General features: G+C 44.3%; 1 protein-coding gene across 2 annotated transcripts in view; it reads left to right on the top strand.

Annotated features, from left to right (window-relative positions):
• Positions 1–19,592, top strand: part of plxna3 (plexin A3) — a 223,737-nt gene that overhangs the window by 187,683 nt on the left and 16,462 nt on the right. For both annotated transcript variants that reach the window (XM_072681439.1, XM_072681438.1), the window contains exons 16-24: positions 1,772–1,939; positions 2,174–2,267; positions 2,645–2,884; positions 3,617–3,760; positions 9,251–9,485; positions 12,777–12,919; positions 13,601–13,857; positions 13,950–14,016; positions 17,536–17,682. In XM_072681439.1, the coding sequence (XP_072537540.1) occupies positions 1,772–1,939; positions 2,174–2,267; positions 2,645–2,884; positions 3,617–3,760; positions 9,251–9,485; positions 12,777–12,919; positions 13,601–13,857; positions 13,950–14,016; positions 17,536–17,682 (1,495 nt within the window). The remainder of the gene's footprint in view (positions 1–1,771; positions 1,940–2,173; positions 2,268–2,644; positions 2,885–3,616; positions 3,761–9,250; positions 9,486–12,776; positions 12,920–13,600; positions 13,858–13,949; positions 14,017–17,535; positions 17,683–19,592) is intronic.

The following is a 19,592-nucleotide window of genomic DNA, read 5'->3' as shown; positions in this document are numbered from 1 at the left end:
TATTTATTTGCAGAATTGACAACCACTCAAAACAACTGCTCAAATAATGCAAAGAAATGATTATAATAATTATAATGCAAAGAAGTTATTTTATATTTGAAGTTTGAGAGCATTCAGAAAGCACTATAGTGAAATAACCTTGACTGCCGATCACAGCTAGTCCTTCACTTTGCTGCTGAGTGACTTTATGCCAGTCGTAGTCTGCAGATTCAGCTAACTCAGCTTTGTATGATGAAATGCCTGGAATAAAACGGCTGCCGTAGACGTAGAGATGCAAATTTCAGAAGAGAAATTAAGTGTTGTCTTCCTTTCTTCCAGAACTGTATGTATGTGCACTCTTCTTGGGAGCCCTAGACACAATCGGTTTGATGGAGGTGGTGCTCATTGTAAAAGTATCAAGCAAGGCACTGCTCTGTAGCTACAGTCAATGGCTTTTCTGCTGAGTTTATGTTTACAGCCAGAGTGCACTTGTGTAGCACGTCTCAGAAACAGTGCGTTATGAAAAAAACACACCATACAAGACGAAATGGCAACGAGATGTCTGGAATGAGACTGTTGTTCGCCAGTCGAAGCGAATATCAGATGTCGTACCTGGCCCACGCTCCTCTATGGCTGAATGTAATCACTGGCTTCTCTGCATGAGTGGACTTATCTTGCTGCGGTTCAGGACTTCAGCCAGGGAAAATGAGTTTGCTCAGCGGGGGGAGCTGAAATGACAGGACAGAAAAACAAAATCCAGGGCAATAACTTTTTTTTTTTTTTTTTTTGAATAAATAATAGAGATCGTTTGTGAGACATCACGCAGCACTGTAATGCACAACGAGGTATGAGCCCATCGTATCCAGTGGTGTAGATCTGGAAGTCATTTACAGGCTTCTGTCTTCCGGTTTGCTTACTTTTAACAAATACAGTCGTGTGAAGTCGTACAGTTGGCACCTCCTGAAAACATTTGATGTCCTTTTGAACTCTTCTTTTTGAACATATTTAAATAAATGGAGATTTAATCTTCACTCAAACAATATTGGAAGCTGTAGGTAAAATAACTAAACACATATCTGAAGACATACAGCACCAGTATAGTACAGTGTAATTAATACAAATGCAGTTTTCCCTTTGAGGAAACGGTAAAGACCCCCACACATTTAATTCTACTAAAATGTCTAAAATTAGAATCAGCTGCAGATGTTCAGTACGTGGTTGGAGAATAGAGGTTTCTGGAGTCTTATTTAACTCTCAGACGTTTAGTCTGGTCTGCTCTTGATGGTTGAAGTGAGTGGTGAAGAAGATCACCATCATGGCCAGATCCAGAGATCTCTCTGAGGCCTTCAGAAAGAAGGCTGTAGAAGCAGAGGAGTCTGGGAAGAGGGTTAAAAAGATCTCAGAACTATTAGAAATTGACCGGTCCACTAAATAATATACAAGTAAAACAACTGCAAATATGGCCAGATCAGGCGGTCAGTTGTGGACTAATATTTTTAATTAAATTTGATATTTTATTAGATTTTATATTAAAATATTATTATTGTTCTAATATTTTCCTTACAAGAAAATTACATTTATATAAATTCCATTTTAAAAACAATGTTTAAAGATGATTCTTCTGTTAAATGTTTCATTAGATTACCTATATCTGCAGATGTAGGACGAGCTCACACTCACTGTTAATATAACAGTAGCATTCATTAGAGACGGACGGACAAGTCTGGTCCTGATCCGGAACATCTTTGAAAACCTCCTGAGTTTCTTCACTTCACTTCGTTCACTCCTACAGGAGAGCAATGCGCGAGATCGTGTGTGTGACGCCGGCCTCCATGTCTGGCTCCGGAGCCTCGTCCATCAGGCTGTTTATAGACAGAGCCGAGATCAGCAGTGACCTGCGCTACGTCTACACTGAGGACCCCACCATCACCAGCATCGAGCCTAACTGGAGCATCATTAAGTGAGGACTTTACACACCTGCACTGGGACAAACACACACACACACATATATACTGTGTGTATATATGTGTGTATGTGTGTGTATATATATATATATATATATATATATATATATATATATATATATATATATATATATATATATATATATGTGTAGTTATATTTGAATACTTTGTTGCAAAATGGTTAAAAACCACCACTTTTAGACGGCGCTCATATTGTTGTGTCTTTGCAGTGGAAGCACATCTCTGACGGTCACTGGAACTCACCTGCTCACCATCCAGGAGCCCAAAGTCAGGGCTAAATATGGTGGAGTGGAGACCACCAATGTAAGTATACCCCCATTTAACCTAACTGTTCCTGCCATGATCAAACCTCCGAAATGTCCAAAATAGACCCTATTAGGCAGAGGAGAGGAGGTCTTCTGGGTTTTCCATCCTAATTAGCATTAAAATGACATGTGCCAGAGTTGACTTTTTCAGGGCTTTAGGGCATAAAGTTTTCTTTTCATTAATATATAAAGTTATGAAGGTCAGAAATTGGGTAGGGTTCTGATATTGAAGAACCGCTGCTTTGCACACTTGAGTACTTTGCCTGCTGCATCACACCTCATTCAACCCAGCAGCAGATAGGCTGGGTGTATCGAGGTTTTCAGGATCTGGATCTGAGCAGCACTGTAATAATTGAGTGCTGTGCTCTTTGTTAGGTGTGCACGGTGGTGAACGACTCCACAATGACCTGCCTGGCTCCTCCCATCGTCTACACAAAGCGACAGGCCCCCGAGTCAGGCCTTCACCCGGACGAGTTCGGCTTCATCCTGGACCACGTGTCCTCCGTCCTCGTTCTCAACGGCACGCCCTTCACCTACTACCCCAACCCAACCTTCGACCCGCTGGGCAATGCTGGGATCCTGGAGGTCAAACCCGGGTCTCCCATCATCCTGAAGGTTTATTTCTCTCCTTCTTATTTAAAAACGAGCTGCAAACAGGATCAGAATCATTAGTCCTGATAGTTCATTAATAAAAGCACTAATGTTTCATTTTCATCTGTTGTCCTGGACCATGTTAATCCCGTCATATCATTCATTAGACCCCCTGCCTGTTTGAGCTGGCCGTAACTTCAGGCTCTTGCAGATGGCGTTGCAGGAGGATGGTCTTTGGCACGCCCAAATGCAATCACTTCTTTTAGCCAATCATTTGGTTACCCATTTTCCACACATCCAATGAGACACTCTCTGCACTGTACCACCTCTTCTTAATCTATGAATTCAGTCACACACCCCACAGGCATTCATAGCCTGATTTAGAGCCTTTGTGCAACACCATCTGCAGGAGCCTGACATTAATGCCACCTTAAAAACATGTATGTATGTGTGTATATATATTTGTGTGTGTGTGTGTGTGTGTGTATGAACATATATATATATATATATATATATATATATATATGTATGAACATATATATGTAAATATATGTGCGTGTGTGTGTGTGTGTGTGTGTGTGTATATGTATGTATGTATGTGTATATATGTATGTGTGTATGTATGTATGTGTATATATGTATGTGTGTATATATCATTTGAAAACATGAAGGAAGACACAAATAGAGATGGCTCAGGGATTTCCTTGATCAGCAGTTACTGTACTGAGGTTGTTTACGCTTCTCTCTTGACATCAGGGCAAAAATCTGATCCCTCCCGCCCCTGGAAACGCCCGTCTGAATTACTCAGTGATGATCGGAGACACACCGTGTCTGTTAACCGTCTCAGAGTCTCAGCTCCTCTGCGATTCGCCGGACCTGACGGGAGAGCAGCGAGTCCTGGTGAGTTGTTGTTTTTTTTTGTTTTTGTTTTTTTTATACTGCTTTCTCTACTGTTGATGCTTTTCTATTGACTGTAAAAGCACACAGTGAGGCGAGCTGCTCTGTGGTGAGCCAGTGTGGAGGAAAACATGCTTGCCTTTCAAGATTTACTTGCCACAATATGGCACGTCAGAATTTATGATCATGCTTTTTATTTTTTGTGCGTGTTCGCTAATAAATGTGGCAGAAAATGGATGGCTGGCTATGAGCGGGAAGAACTGCTGAATGTTTGGTTTGCACGAGCGCAGGCCCCATACATCTCACTTAATCAATCCTATAATAGGCCTGGCCGCCAAGCCATTTTTTACTCTAATGCTAATTCACAAAACATAAAGGTCGACTGGGAGAGTCTCATCGTACATTAAGTACTTATTATGATTAGAGAGCCGCGCTGATACAAGCACTTTTCCTCCTAATCTTCCACTATCTGCAGCCTCTTAACCAACACACAGCAACGAGGATGGAGGGAGAGAGGAAGGAGAAAGTGTGATCAGACGACCCAAAACTCATCTTTCTTTTGATAATGAAGCCAAGAGTTATTGCTTTGAAGTCAATAGTCCAGTTTAGTTTTACTACACTAAATTGACAAAAGTATTTGGACACCTGCTCATGCATTGTTTTTTCCAGAATCAAAAAAAAGAATGTATCCTGTTTTTGTTGGAGTAACTGTCTCTACTGTCCAGGGAAGAAGGCTTTCTCCTAGAATTTGGAGGAGCTTTGCTGTGGGGATTTGATTGCATTGCATTCAGTGAGGTCAGGATGTTGGATGATCACCAGCCCACCTCAAAAGTACTGGATGGAGCTCCAACCATCATTCCGGAAAACAGCTCAATTCTTGGGCGCTTTATACCCCTCTAGTACCAGAATAAGTCCTATTTTATTGGCAGTACTTCTGAACAGGGACTAGACAAGCTGCGTGTCAGCAATGGGTGCAACTTAAAAAGGCTGAATGCATTCACTAGTGTCCACAAACATTTGGACATACAGTGTATCTGCCACCAAGCCTAATGTTGGCAGCAGATCCTTTAAATAAGTCCTGTAAGTTGTGAGGTAAGGCCTCCATGGATCTCTCTATATTGAGCTTTGGGGTCAGGTTGTCCCACCCCGCAGGACCTGCCTGATGTTTTGGAGACGTTCTGACCCAGTCCAGTCGTCTAGCCACAGTTTGACTTTTAAGTGGCTCGGATTCACCTTCAAGAACTGACTATTTACTTGCGGCCTAATATGTGGATCCCACCCCTTGCCGGGTGCCATCATAACCAGTAAAGCGATATTGCTCACTGTAACGGTCACTGGTTTTAATGTTACTGTTCCCAGTATGTAAATATTTGCCCGAACACTGTCCGGTATTCTGCTAATTACAATCACAGCCTCTCTGCGTCATCAACAGATCAATTCCACCCACCTTCCCCCACCCTGCCGTGCCTCCGCCTCAGCTCCTATCAGCCCTAACTCGATCGCACGTGATCGATGAGCTGGGTGTGGAGAGGAGCCCAGAGCCGTGTGAGAATCAAAGAGGAGATTAGGATCCAATAAGTGATCGGAGGAAAGTGGAGGGGTGCTTCTGCAGCCTCTCTCTCTCTCTCTCTCTGTCTTACTCTCTCTCTCTCTCTGTCTCTCTCTCTCTCTCTCTCTCTTTAAAGCGATTGTTCAGCTGAAAATCAAATTTACAGAATTGTCCCCACATCACAAAGCTAATCAGTTAAAACCTGTTTGGTGTCTGAAGTCTGCTTCTTTACTTTTGTACTGGAGCTAATGTAGCTAACAAGCTAGCACGTAGCGCCATAATGACACGCATATTCGTATCTAACGGTCATGGTACTGACGGCATGGTGGCTCAGCTAACTTGTGCGTTACCACCATGGTCGGGGGGCGGGGGGTCGCGAGTTCGAATCTCGAGTCATGCAGCTTTGCCATCAGCAAGCAGAGTCAGAGAGAGCACAAATAGCCATGTTCTCTCCGGGTAGATAGATGGCGCTCTCTCCCCGCGTTGTTGGCCAGCACAGGCGTCTGTTAGCTGGTGTGGTCGAGCTGTGGACTGTGTCCTTTTCTATGAGCGTGTCGACTGCCTGGGAAAGGCCAACGGCGGCTGGTTTTGAATGTATCGGAGGAGACTGGTGTTAAGTCCTTACCCTCCTTGTGTCTGGAGCATTGCCAGTGCTGGGGGAGTTGCGTTCGGGTGGGTTAATTGACTGAACCAGATTGAGGGGGGATTTTTTTTTTTATAAATTTATAAAAATAAATTAAAAAGGTTATATTTGGGTTAGTTTTATGCCTTTGGACGTTTTGGTGCATTTTGCCCCCTGTTGTACAGAACCCTGATGTCCACACTGTAGCGTAAGCTGAACCGTGACCTTTCCAATAGCTGCCAGTTGCGGATTTTAGGCCTAAATCATCACACTTGCCTTGAGTTGGTAATGTAAAATAGACTTGCTTATGTGCTGTGTGACACTGTATGACTCACTGATATCTAAAAATAAGGCCACATCCAAAAAAAACAAAAAAAACAGCCATGCTGAAGCATGAATATTATATACACTGAATTTTATCCATCATTTTATTGCTAGGAGGAAAGAAAGGCAGGGGGGGGGTGTTTGGTGGGACGGGCGGATGTACACTGTATATATGTATTTAAATAGAAAGAGAGAGAGAGGGAGGGAGCAGTAGAAACAGTACGAGAGGGAAGCAGGAGCAGAAGGATGGAGGAGAGCGAGGGAGTGTGAAGAGGGGAGAGGGGGAGAGGTACAGAGGGTGTGACAGGAGCAAGAACAGAGGGATGCAGGGGGAGAGAGCGAGGGAGTGCGCGAGAGAGAGAGTGTGAGAGTGCGCTGGAATCAGTCGGCTAATGACCTGACACATATCGACAGCTCTGTGGGCTTCCCTTTGTTCCTCTCTATTCCCCGTCCTCAATAATTCATGCAGCCATGCAGGGCTGAGGCAGCGGTGGAAAGGTGAAACTCGTTAAGACAGACGGCATGACGCCACGCCTAATTGGTGTGCGACTAGGTAAAGGCTAGGTTCAGTGTAAGTGCGCTGCAGTCTGGCTCGCTCTCACGCTCTCGCGCTCTCACTCCCTCTAAGCAGCTTTCCACTACCCTCTGCTCGTAGTTTCGTTATGCTCACACCTGCGCCACTGTGCCTTTATAGTTTTTTATTTAATTTTTTATTTTTTTAGTTTTTGAAGTAGTCTGGGGTGGAGGGTGGAGTGGTGCACTACAAAATGAAAAGGGCTGCTTGTATTCCCAAAGTTTTGGCCGTGTGGCCTTTCTCCGGAAAATCCCGGAAAAGCCCCAGAACTGGGATTTGTCAGTTTGCTGAGATGAAAGGTTGAGAGAAGTACACAGTGCAGCAACTGCGCCGTACCGGTCTGTGAGGCGACTCAGTATGTACAATCAGCCATAACATTAAAACCACTGACTGGTGACTTTGACAAAAGCCAAACAGTGATGTCTAGGTCTTGTGGGGTGTTCCTGGTATGCAGTGGTCAGGGCCTACCAAAAGCGCTCCAAGAAAAGACAACCAGTGAACCAGCGAGTGACAGGGTCATGAGTGCCTAAGGGTCATTGATGTGATCCATGGAGGCTCCACCTCACAACTTGCAGGACTTAAGGCTCTGCTGCTAATGTCTTGATGCCGGATACTGCGGGACACCTACAGAGGTCTTGTGGAGTTCATGTTTTAATAGGTCAGAGCTGTTTTGGCGGCGGCGGGGTTGGGGGAGGGGGGGGGCCTCAGTATAGTTAGGCGAGTGTTTTAAGGAATGGCATCTAGCATAGGCCCTGCTGCGTAGGCCTGCGCATAACTGGCAGCTTTTCAGTAATAGGCCCTAGTGAAAGAATGTCAGCCATTGCTGCAGCTGGCCTCGTAACCCCTCCTGCAATATCATTTAGACAACAGAATAATTGAGCTCTCCGCAGCATAAAATCTCGCTGTCTGCAAAACGCATTAAATAACAGATATTTGTAGCGGGCAGTAAAATATTGTGCCACACAGTAAGCTGATTATTAGTGCAGCCCCCCTCGTGGTGTTTTTAACAGCCTGCCATCGATTATAATGCTCCTGGATCCCAGCGCTGGTGCTGGCGGTGTACATTTGGGCTGGATTACAAAAAAGCAGTTATTAGGAGAATCCGCGCAGGCTAGTTATCAGTGTGGGCTGTACGCTGGTGCTCGCATGGCTGCGTTCAAAGGGCAGAACTCTTAATGCAGGCGAGCTAAAGAGAAAATGTAGAGCCTAGCATGCAGTTCCACTACTCAGCAGTTCTCACAGCCAGACAGACTCGAGCACATTTGAAAACTATGGCATTTTTCAGCTTTTGGGAAAGCTTTTGAATGTCTTTGGAAGGATTATTGCACTGGAGAGCTTCAATCGATGGTAAAATGGGTTTTCTTAACCTTTTCATGGCCAATCGTTTAGTAAGATGAGGGGAAAATGCCTCAGAGCTTCTTGCTCTGACTGGTCTGTGTAGTTTGGTCCATGTCTTCGTATGTGTACTCCAATTCCAGACTGTTGACCAGATATATTATATGGACAAAAGTATTGGGACACCTACTCATTCATTGTTTCTTTTGAAATCAAGGCTATTTAAAAACAAACACCTCATCCCCAATTCCACACCTCATCCCCAATTCCACACCTCATCCCCAATTCCACACCTCATCCCCAACTCCACACCTCATCCCCAACTCCACACCTCATCCCCAATGCCACACCTCATCCCCAATGCCTCACCTCATCCCCACCTCATCCCCAACGCCCCACCTCATCCCCAACGCCTCACCTCATCCCCAACTCATCCTCAACTCCACACCTTTATGCCAGGACTCTTCCGGATCGGCACTTCTGGTGGTGGGCTTTAAATGCTGTTTTGTACAGTAAGTGTAGCTGTGTGAAACAAGCCCACTAGAGACAAGTGCAGCACTCTGGTCTTGCGGGACTCAGCTGGGCGGCTGCAGGCTTCTCACTCTACTCTTCCAATTAGGAGCTGATTACTGGTAGGGGAGAGCAGAGTGCTTTCTCCCTCAGCCAATCAGAGGTTCAGGAGCATTATGAGGCACCAATGCCAGCAGGGTCTCAGCGCAGGAGGGCCGGAGATTTGTGCTAGAGGACATAATAGGAAACTCTTAGCTATTAAAGCTTCACATCACGTCCAACAGCAGCTTATTGCTTCTAGAAAACAGCGACAAAATACAATGAGATCAAATGCAGCATTTTTTTTTATAGATTATTTATTATTAAGGATTGCTTAATAATAAATACTGCCGGTCTAGCTTGTTAACAGTAGGTAATGGTTGCTAAGCAACTTAATGGTGAAAGATTATTCCATGAACTGCACAATGGTTTTTAACAACTTCACATATTGCCCAGCTTAATTGCTTTTAGGGCTGGAATCTCTTAAAAACTACTAATAATGATTTCTTTCTCTTTGTGTGTGTGTGTGTGTGTGTGTAGATTTTGGTTGGTGGGTTGGAGTACTCCCCTGGCACTCTCCACATCTACTCTGACAGCACACTGACCCTTCCTGCGATCATTGGGATTGGAGCAGGTGGTGGCGTGCTCCTCATCGCGATCATCGCCGTGCTCATAGCCTACAAGAGGAAGACGAGGGATGCTGATCGCACACTCAAGCGCCTGCAGCTCCAGATGGACAACCTGGAGTCCAGGGTGGCGCTGGAGTGCAAGGAAGGTGAGCATACAGTGTAAATCCTGGTTCCCCTCATTCCCCAACATTTTTTAATGCTCTTATTGTGAAGTTCTTGAAATATGGAAATCTTCATGTGTGCATGCAGCTGTTGCAGGATTTACACATCTGTTCATATGCTGCCAAAAAAAACAAACAGCTCCAGACCATGTTGTGCTGGATTTGGGTGGTCTAAGCTTGTTTTAAGGGTCATTGGACTAACTGGTCTATCAGCATCACCAACCTGACCAAGGTTATCATCAAGCTGGTGAAAGTGGTGGGCTAGTATGGTAAAACTTGTTGGTCAAGCTCTTGGTCAGGTTGGTGGACCAATGTGGTTGTGCCAGTCATACTGATAATGCTGGTCAACCAGCTTGGTCAGGTTGGTTATGCTTGAAGACCAGCTAAAACCATCCAACCTAAATGACCATTAAACACAAGAAAGATGGTCAGATGTGTAAACTTCTGCATGCATGCATGAACATTTCCGAGTTTCCAGAGCTTCACAATGAGAGCATAAAAAAGTGCTTTTTGAGGGGCTGGTTAAGTGCTGACCAGCCTGACCAGTTTGACCAACATGACTAGATTAAGCTGGCCAGGCTGGAGTAGGACTGTACAATATGGTAAAAATACTATATCACAATATTTACTTTTTTCACAATACATGTAATTACAGACTGAATACATCAGTAGCAACAGATTCTTAAAACTACTGTTCACATCCTGTCCTGTACTGAATACAGTCATTTATACTCGACATCATCTGCTCTTCATCTAATTAACCCAGTCTAATTACACTGTTAGTAATGAAACCTGCAGCTGATCAGTGTTAATTGAGCACTAACAGTATCCTCCATACGCTTAGAAAAGCTTACTGTTATCACAATAACAATATTTATCACGATACGATAAAAAACAATATGAGTCATATTGCCCAGCTCTAGGCTGAAGGGTTTTTTTTTTCAACAGGGTAATTGGGGCATGAATCACCCCATCATGTAATCTGGTGGATGCAGTCCAGGTTTATATATATATATATATATATATATATATATATATATATATATATATATATATATATATATATATAGTGGCTCAAATCTAATTTAGAAAACACAGATTTTTGTGTTCACACACCTCCGAAAAATCATATTCAGTAAAAAAAAAGAAACGTATTTATGCCCTTGCATCATTACTATCTAAACACAGCCCATAGCCTGAAGCTCTGGAGATGTTGAGTTTGGTCCATGTTCATCTTGCCAGGATTCCTGCCATCAGCAGCCCAAAATATAAGGAACCATAAACCAGTTTGGACAAAAGTATTAAATGTAAATATGATGTGTAGACACATCTCGAGCTGCTTGCTGGAGTGTTCATGGATCGCGTAGTTACAGTATCACCCTCTGAGTGCCAAGCTGTCAGGCATGATGGGGAGTTAAAAGCTTTTTAATTGGCTGCTAATGTTTTAATGCAACGACAAAGCCTGAACCCAGTTCTTATCCACTATTCTTGGCTGTTTTCAAAGCTGTTCAGTTATCTGCTTCATCTGCTCCAGTTCCCGCTGCCTCGGGCTGGGTGCGAGAGCTTCTTCGGCCATTGAGACGTACATGAAGGTTTTAGCATACACTCGAATTCACGCTGCGCTCTTTTCTCAGTGTCTTCCACCCCTTCACATCTTTACCACACTGCGGTTGTTTCATAACAGCCAGCATCAGGGTGTGTGTGTGTGTGTGTGTGTGTGTGTGTGTGTGTGTGTGTGTGTGTGTGTAATGCAGCAGGCCTTGATGCAGGGCTTGACGCAGTCTTTGTGGAGCGATTGAACTGGGTCATGGCGTCATAATGTCCTCATCCTTTGAAGCTGGTTTTATTCGTGGGTTTAGAGGGATCTGCTATGTAGCTTAGGCTGCCGCAGAGCAGCGCTGAAGATGCACTCATTTAAACCAGCAATAAGGAAACGCTTCTGTCTGTTTAGGGGAGTTTAGTCTGTGTTTACTACGGTTTAAAATGCAGCACCATGCATTAACCCCATGACAAATCCAACAAGTGTAGAATGTAAGAATTGATTAAAACTGACTTAAATAAGGTTCATTTAAGTGTGCACTCGCGGTGTTGGTCCAAAATACTAACGAACTGGGCTATGTTCATGTAAATCCAGAAATGAACAAATTGAGAATACTGTAGACTGACCACTATCAATCCGAGTGACTTCAAAACTTGAAGATTATGTCAATCATTTGTTAAAGAATCGTAACCCAGTTGAATCATTGGGAGAGATTTATGCCCTTAGCATTTACTATTCTGAAGGCCAGTGTTCATAGCGCTGCACTACACCTATGTAAACTGATAGAAACCCACTGGTACCCCAGCAAGCACTGTCATAACACTTTCTGAGGTGAAATGCCCGCAGAATTCACAGAGGCACCCATACAGAAATCCTGGCAAAAAATATGGCAAGATATATATATATATATATATATATATATATATATATATATATATATATATATATATATTGGAGTGTATGGAATTCACTGATAGTCTACATATTGAAATATATGTGACCACTGGATGCCAACTTATATGAAAGGGGGTGTATATGGCTGGAATCTAACATATTTAATAGTATACGATAGAAAACTGTCAAAATTGTGTGTATATGTGTGTGTGTGTGTGTATATATATATATAACTACTAAATGAAGAACTAAATGTCAAATCCTTTATGATCTGTATGATGGGCGTATTCGGCCACACTTGGCAATATATTTTCTGTTTCTCAGATTTTATGAGAATGGGTGCGTATTAGAATAACCGTCTATACATGTTTTTGTTGATTAATGTCAATTTATATAAAAGGCTTATGTAGGTGTCCATAAGTACTGGATAAAGCTCCATCATGCTAGAAAACACTTCCACTGTTCCACAGCTCAGTGCTCAGGGGTTCTTAACCCCTCTAGCCCACGCCTGGCATTAGGCATGGTGCCAATATGTTCTTGCTGATCCTGTTCTATTGGCAGTACTTCTCTATAGGGACTAGACAAGATGTATGTGTGTGGGCACATTTGTGTATACTGTATGTCAAGTAATATAACGGGCATCTTACATTAATCCTAATTGTCATTATTATTATTATTATGATTATTATGGTAAGACGGTCAGTGATGTCAGTGGGTCAGGGGGTGGGTTTCTTTCAATGCCTGAAAGCTCAGAATCCTACTACTGAACCGTTCAGTCTACGTTAAGCCTCAGCCTGACCTGCACTTTTGACCTCCTCCTCCTCCTCCTCTTTCTCCTCCAGCCTTCGCCGAACTGCAGACAGACATCCAAGAGCTGACCAACGACATGGACGGCGTGAAGATCCCCTTCCTGGAGTACCGAACCTACACCATGAGGGTGATGTTCCCTGGCATTGAGGAGCACCCAGTTCTCAAGGAGCTTGACGTAAGAGACCCTGACTCCAGAGCAGCAGATCTCTGCTTCACTTCACTGTGTCTGTCTGTCCCCAGGTGTTGTCTGACACTTAGATGTGCAGTAAGTAGGTTGCCAGAACTGCGACCCCCCCCACCTCCCTCCCCTTCGTCTTCTTTTAATCCTGCTGCCAAACAAGAAGAAGGAGGGGGTGAAAAAAAGGCTGGTGGATGTGCTTTAAAAAGCTCCCCTAAGCTGCAGCACAACACTAGCGCTGTCTCAGTAGTGTACTTCAGAGCAAACGCGCCGCTCTCCGCACGCTTTTTTAATTAAAACCTCCGGCGCTCACTCACTCACACACACACACAGAAATCGGCAGCCCCACAAGGCCCCCGTGGAATAGCCGTCTCGAGACGTGCCTTCTGAAAAAAATAAAATGTTTTGAAAATAGTCAGCAGGAAAGAACAAGTCCTTCAACAATGCCATTTTTTGTGCGCCGGCAGAGATTCTACAGCCGCCAGTCAGGCGAAAAATGCCATACTCACTCTTGCCATTGTTCTCAGCAGCTTCATTCACCCCACCGCCTTTTACAGCAAGCACCACAGTGCGACACTACGATTCTTCACTCCTCCACTGTTTAACACGACCGCTTTCTCCTTCTCTCTCTCTCTCTCTCTCTCTTTCTTCCGCTCGCTCACCCATCCTTCTCTCCAGTCTCCAGCGAACGTGGAGAAGGCCTTGCGCCTCTTCAGCCAGCTGCTGCACAACAAGATGTTCCTGCTGAACTTCATCCACACGCTGGAGGCTCAGAGGTCTTTCTCCATGCGCGACCGCGGCAACGTAGCCTCCCTCCTCATGGCGGCGCTGCAGGGCAGGATGGAGTACGCCACTGTGGTGCTGAAGCAGCTCCTGGCCGACCTCATCGAGAAGAACCTGGAGAACCGGAACCATCCCAAGCTTCTGCTCCGACGGTATGGCATCACTCTGCCGTAGATATAGTGCTGCGTAATGGAACGGCTTTGTGTGGCTCATTACTGGAGCAGCTTGTGTTTCTCTCTTGCAGAACCGAATCTGTGGCAGAGAAGATGCTCACCAACTGGTTCACGTTCCTCCTGCATCGCTTCCTCAAGGTTTGTGGCAGTGATGGATTTTCTGGCTTGTAGGGACTGTTCCATGAAAAAGCACATATAAGGAGAAGCTCAGTACCCCAGATGTGGTCAATCAGCCGAGACATGCTGGGTGTCCAGAATTTGCTTCTTCAGTTGATGCTGAGGTTTTGTTGGTTTTGGGTGGTGAGAACACATCTGATGAAGTTTGGATGAAATATTAAATATTATATATAACTATATAAACCTTTTTTTTTTATTACCTTACGTTTGTTTGTCTTTTCCGAAATATGCACAGGTAGCATTAAGCAAGAAGATAATAATGCTAATATTGAGAGCAAAAATAAATTTTATTAATAAAATAGTAACAATAATAATATAAAATAATAATAAAATAATAATAAAAATAATATCAGCAAGGGTCGTCTATGATCAAAGGAGTACAGTACTTTTGTATTCAAGTCTATTAATTGCTATTAGCTTCTGTGGTGTTACATGATGTCAATTTCTTCCAATTATTAGCAAATGCTTTTCCCCTCAGTAGAAGCTGGTAGTTTATCTTAGTATTTCTACCCATAATTCAGCTGTAGTGGGTTCCAAATATAATATATGACATTGAAAAATAAGGAAATTCCATTGAAATATATGCCATGCCAAAAGTTTATAGACGCCTGCTCTTCCAGAGTTGCTTTTGAAATCGAGGGTGATAACAGGGAGTTTGTTTTCCCTTTGCTGCAGGAACTAGCTTCTACTCTTCTAAACCACAGTGAGGATTTGATGGCATTTGGCCATGAGAGCATTAGTAAGGTCAAGAACTGAGAATGGATGATTTGTTATAGATTAAAAAACCTATCCCAGAGGTGTTGGCTGGAGCTCCAGCATTCTAGTCAGTCAGTTCCACTGCTGCACAGCTCAGTACTGCAGGGCCTTATACCCCACTGTCAGTCATGTGGCATTGGGCATGGCTCATGTTAAATTGGTAATACTTTTCAATGGCCACTAAATGCCTGTGATGGGCTATGCGGAGTTTCAGGGGTGGGTTGATGGCACTCCTAGTGTGATGTTGGTCAGTGCAGGTGTCTGTTAGCTGTTGTATCAGAGCTGGGGGGGCCGTGCTCTCCTTCCTCATTTTGAAAAGAGGTAAGGGTTGGGTTCACGTCTCGGAGGAGGCATGTGCTAGTCTTCAAACTCCTCCTCGTGTTTGGGGCATTGCTAGTGAAAGGGAGTTTACAGGAATGAGGATTGGGTAATTGGTCTTTGAAATTTGGACTTGCTCATGTGGTATTTTACCCTGTATGATATACTGTGATCTAGAAACATGGCCTAAAGTAGAGCCAAAATTCAGGTCTCCGGTGATCTACCGCTTGTTTTAGCTATGCCTTAATTCAAGGAGCAAACATCAGCCACCAGGCAGGGCTGATCAACCTTTCCACTGAGGTATCGCTTAAACTCAGCTTTATTTACCACAAATAGACCTCAAGTCAAACGGCGTGCCCAGCTCTCTTCGCCTGCATATCTCCAGGCTGTCTAGCTATAGCTCCCTGTTTGATTTGTAAGTGGAGATTTGGCTGCGCTAACGCAGTTGACGTGGTGACTCATGGCCGAGGTGTTATAAATCTCGCTCAGGCCCAGCCTCAGGAACGCCACGGTTGCAGCTCAAGCCTGAAACGAGCCCTCGGAGGCCAGCGGGGCACTCTCTCAAACCCACATCCTGTCAGGTGGCCCCAGACCTCGCAGCAAAGCCGCGACCCATGCGCCTGCACGCCGCGGCAGCGCTCCTCCTCAGGCGGCCCGGGCAACATCGGGCCTATTGTGCGCTCCGGGATGGAAGTGCCCCCTCGGAATGCAGCCCTGGCTGGCCGCCAAGCGTATTTAAGTCCCATCAGCGCAGATGTTAAAGTGTTTTGGCCACCGCTCCGGCCTCCAGGAGTAATTACTCCGAAATGCTTCCACAAGCTTACTTAAGACTCAATCGCAAAAAGCCCCGCCACGTACATCTATCCTCCAGCACTGCTCCTCAGAGATACGGCCTTCTGGAGGCTGGTATCGGGGACGCCTCGGTGCCAGAATAAAGCCGCGTAAACAAAACTGCACATGATGCCGATATTAGTCACGGTGGCTTGTTTTTTTAATTTATTTATTTATTTTAAATGGGTGTGTAAAGATTTCTCATGAGAGCCGTAGAGATGCGAGGTTCAGCTTTGTGAAGGTGTTTGTAGATGGTGCTCATTAGAGAAGGTTTGCTGGGTCTGAGTTCTCCTATTTTTTCCTTCTTTCTTCTCTCTCTCGCTCTCTCTCTCGCTCGCTCGTGTAGCAGAGCGAGAATCAGAATGTCAGGCTGTAATTAATAATGTCAAGCTGATCTTGGCTAAGGACTAAATAATGGCCTTCCCTCAGTATCGCTGCTTAGTCATCAATAGCTTTTAAGTGGATAATTGGCGAGTTCTTCGCTCCTCGCAAATGCCATCTCAAAAAGAATGTGATTGGGCATCTAGAGTCACTTGCCTTTCTCTTTCTCATAGTCACCATCACTGTACTGCTCTCTCTCTCTCTCCCCCTCTCTCTCACATGCTTTTTGTACCTGTATCTCGCCCCTCTTGTGCTCCCCCCCCCCCTCTGTCAATCATGACTGCGTGGATGGATGCAGTGCTCTGGTAAAGGCCACACAGCTGTTTTAATGCATTCTGTAAGAGGGAGATGACAGATTTGCCTGAGTCCTGGTCGCTGTTTGGGGGCTTTGCTTGTTAGAACAAAATCCTTAAGTGGGTTCCTGATGAGGGGGAGGGGACGGTGGTTAAAACCTCCCAATTATGCTCTTACCTCTCTCTCTCTCATTGCTTCTCTCTCCTGATCTATATCATTCTAAATCTCTTTCTCTCTCTCTCTCTTTCTCTCTCTCTCTCTCTTACTGTCCCTCACTCACTCGCTTATTCTCTCTCATTCCTGCTAATCCCCTCTCTCCATCTAATTTTCTTTCACTCGCTCATTCTACATTGCTCTCTCTCTTTCCCTCTTTTCTCTGTTTGCGCTCCTCACTCTCTCTCCACTCTCTTTTACTGTCTCTCTTTCTGCTCTCCCTTTGTATGTCATGCATCTCTCTCTTTCTCTCTTTTGCTCTCTCGCTCTGTCTTTCTCTCTTTTGTCTCTCCTTCCTTCTCTTTTCTGTTCTCACGTTAATTTTTTCTTCCTCACTATCTCAGCTCTCTCTCTCTCCCTCTCTCTGAAATCATCTCATTCACTTTATCTCTCTCTTTTACTGTCCCTAACTCACTCGCTCATTTTCTCTCATTCCTTCTTTCTCTCTCGCTCTCTTTCTCCCCCCTTTTTATCTTTTTCTCTCTCTATTTCTCTCTTTTCCCACTCTCTCTCTCTCTCTCTCTCTCTCTCTGCCTCCTTTCCTCTCTCTCTCCTTCCTTTTTTTATTTTCCATCTCTTCTGTCTCTCTACTTTTATTTCATTTATTTTCTCTCTCTTTTTCTCTCTCTCTCTCACTCGTCCTCTAATTGTGTGTGTGTGTCTCTCTCTCTCTCTCTGTGTCTACAGGAATGTGCGGGAGAGCCTCTGTTCATGCTGTACTGTGCTATAAAGCAGCAGATGGAGAAGGGGCCTATCGACGCGATCACCGGAGAGGCGCGCTACTCCCTCAGCGAAGACAAGCTCATCCGACAGCAGATCGACTATAAGCAGCTGGTCAGTGTCCCCTCGGCTCACTCCCATCCCGTAATCCCCCCTGCCATTTCCCACCAGAACCTCACCCCTCCCTGCAGCTCCACTGAGGAGCACTGGTGGGAGCCAGGTGTTTAACTTCAGCTCAGTAAATAAACACAACGCCCAAACAGCCGGGCAAACAGGGAGCAAACGATTTCTCTCACAAAGTTATTAGAACGTGCTGCTAATCAAGCCGGCCATCGATCAGCCTGTGTACGAGTGGTCTGGGTAGGGGTGGGAGGGGCTGTGCAGTTTGCTGCCTCTGACATTCAGCCGAGGAGCGTTAGCTTAAAGTGCAGCGCGTATCGCCAACCTCACTATTATTCTGCACTCGCCGCCTGTCGCTCGCCTTCCCCTGGTTATGATAGATGAGTTACTAAGGTTTCGGCTCCTCCGCAGCCTCTGAAATATATACGGTCCTCAGAGCTCAAATGCCAATCAGACAGATGAGGCCAGGCCATGTTGTGAATAAAGAGAGAAGGGGCTGGGTGGATGTGTGTGTGTGTGTGTGGGGGGGGGGGGGGGGAGGCAGAACAAAGCAGTGGGGACTTTTCCACATAGCAAGTCTTTCAAAGTCGGAAATGTTTAATTCCTTAAAAACGTAACGTCTTATAGAAATCTCATTCCTACTGTGATTACAACCCCTCATTATGACATCATAAACACAGTGATGTCACAATGGTGCTTAACCACACTGTATTACAGTCTAGAACCACAGAGACGTCTAGAACAGCGCTTTCTGAAAAGCTCAATCCTCTCACGTGTTTAGTTCAATTTTATTTGTATAGCGAATTTTATGATATTAAGATTAGAACCCATCATTCCCCCCCGAATGTCACTATTGTGCTTCACTATAGTGTATTACATTCTAGAACCACCCTGAGACGTCTAGAACAGCGCTTTCTGAAAAACTCAATCCTCAAAGAGACACACGTTTAATTTGGTTTTATTTATATTGTGTGCATTTTATGTCCTTGTGATTAGAACCCATCATTATTACAACATAATGAACTGTTGTGATGTGACAATAGGGCCTAACAACAGTGTGTTTCATTGTAGACCCAGACACAGTGATCATTCTAGAACCCTGCATTCTGTACGTCTTAGTGCAGTATTCTACTGTATGCAGACTCCTACTGTAATCATAACCCATTATAACATCAAAACCATGCCACCTTACTATACTGTATTACATTCTAGAACCCCACTGAAATGTCTAGAACTGCACATTCTGGAAAACTCATGCGTTAATTCAGTTTTGTTTGTATAGCAAATTTACACTGTAATGACACTGTAATTAGAACCCATTATTCTTTATTCTTCATAAGAACAAGCCAGAGTTCTATTAATGATGTGACAGTAGTGCTTAACAACAGTGTGCTACATTCTAGAACCATACTGATCATTCTAGAACCATTTCTACATTCGGAAAACTCAAGCCTTAAAGAGACGTACGTGTTTAATTCAGTTTAATTTGTATAGCGCTGTTTGTCCGAGTCCTATTGTGGTTACAACCCCTCATTGTGACATGCTAAACATAATAATGTCACAATAGTGCTTAACCACACTGTAGTACAGTCTAGAACCACACTGAGACTTCTAGAACAGCGCTTTCTGGAACAAATCAACCCTCACATGTTTAATTCATTTTTATTTTTCATGGCACTGTTAATGATGGACATTGTCCCGAAGCAGCCTTACAGAAATCAGAGTCCTACTGTAATCACAATCCATTCTGACATCATTAACCCAGTGTCCAAACCATGTCACCATGGTGCATAACTATATTGTAGTACATTCCAGAACCACATTGAAATGTCTAGAACCGCACGTTCTGAGAAACTCAACCCTCAAAGGGATGCCCATGTTTAATTCAGTTTTATTTATATTGT

This window comes from Salminus brasiliensis, chromosome 6 (assembly GCF_030463535.1).
Source record: "Salminus brasiliensis chromosome 6, fSalBra1.hap2, whole genome shotgun sequence".
NCBI classification, from domain to species: Eukaryota; Metazoa; Chordata; class Actinopteri; order Characiformes; family Bryconidae; genus Salminus; species Salminus brasiliensis.
Note: the sequence above shows the minus strand (reverse complement) of the source record. Positions and strands in the feature narration are given on the sequence as shown.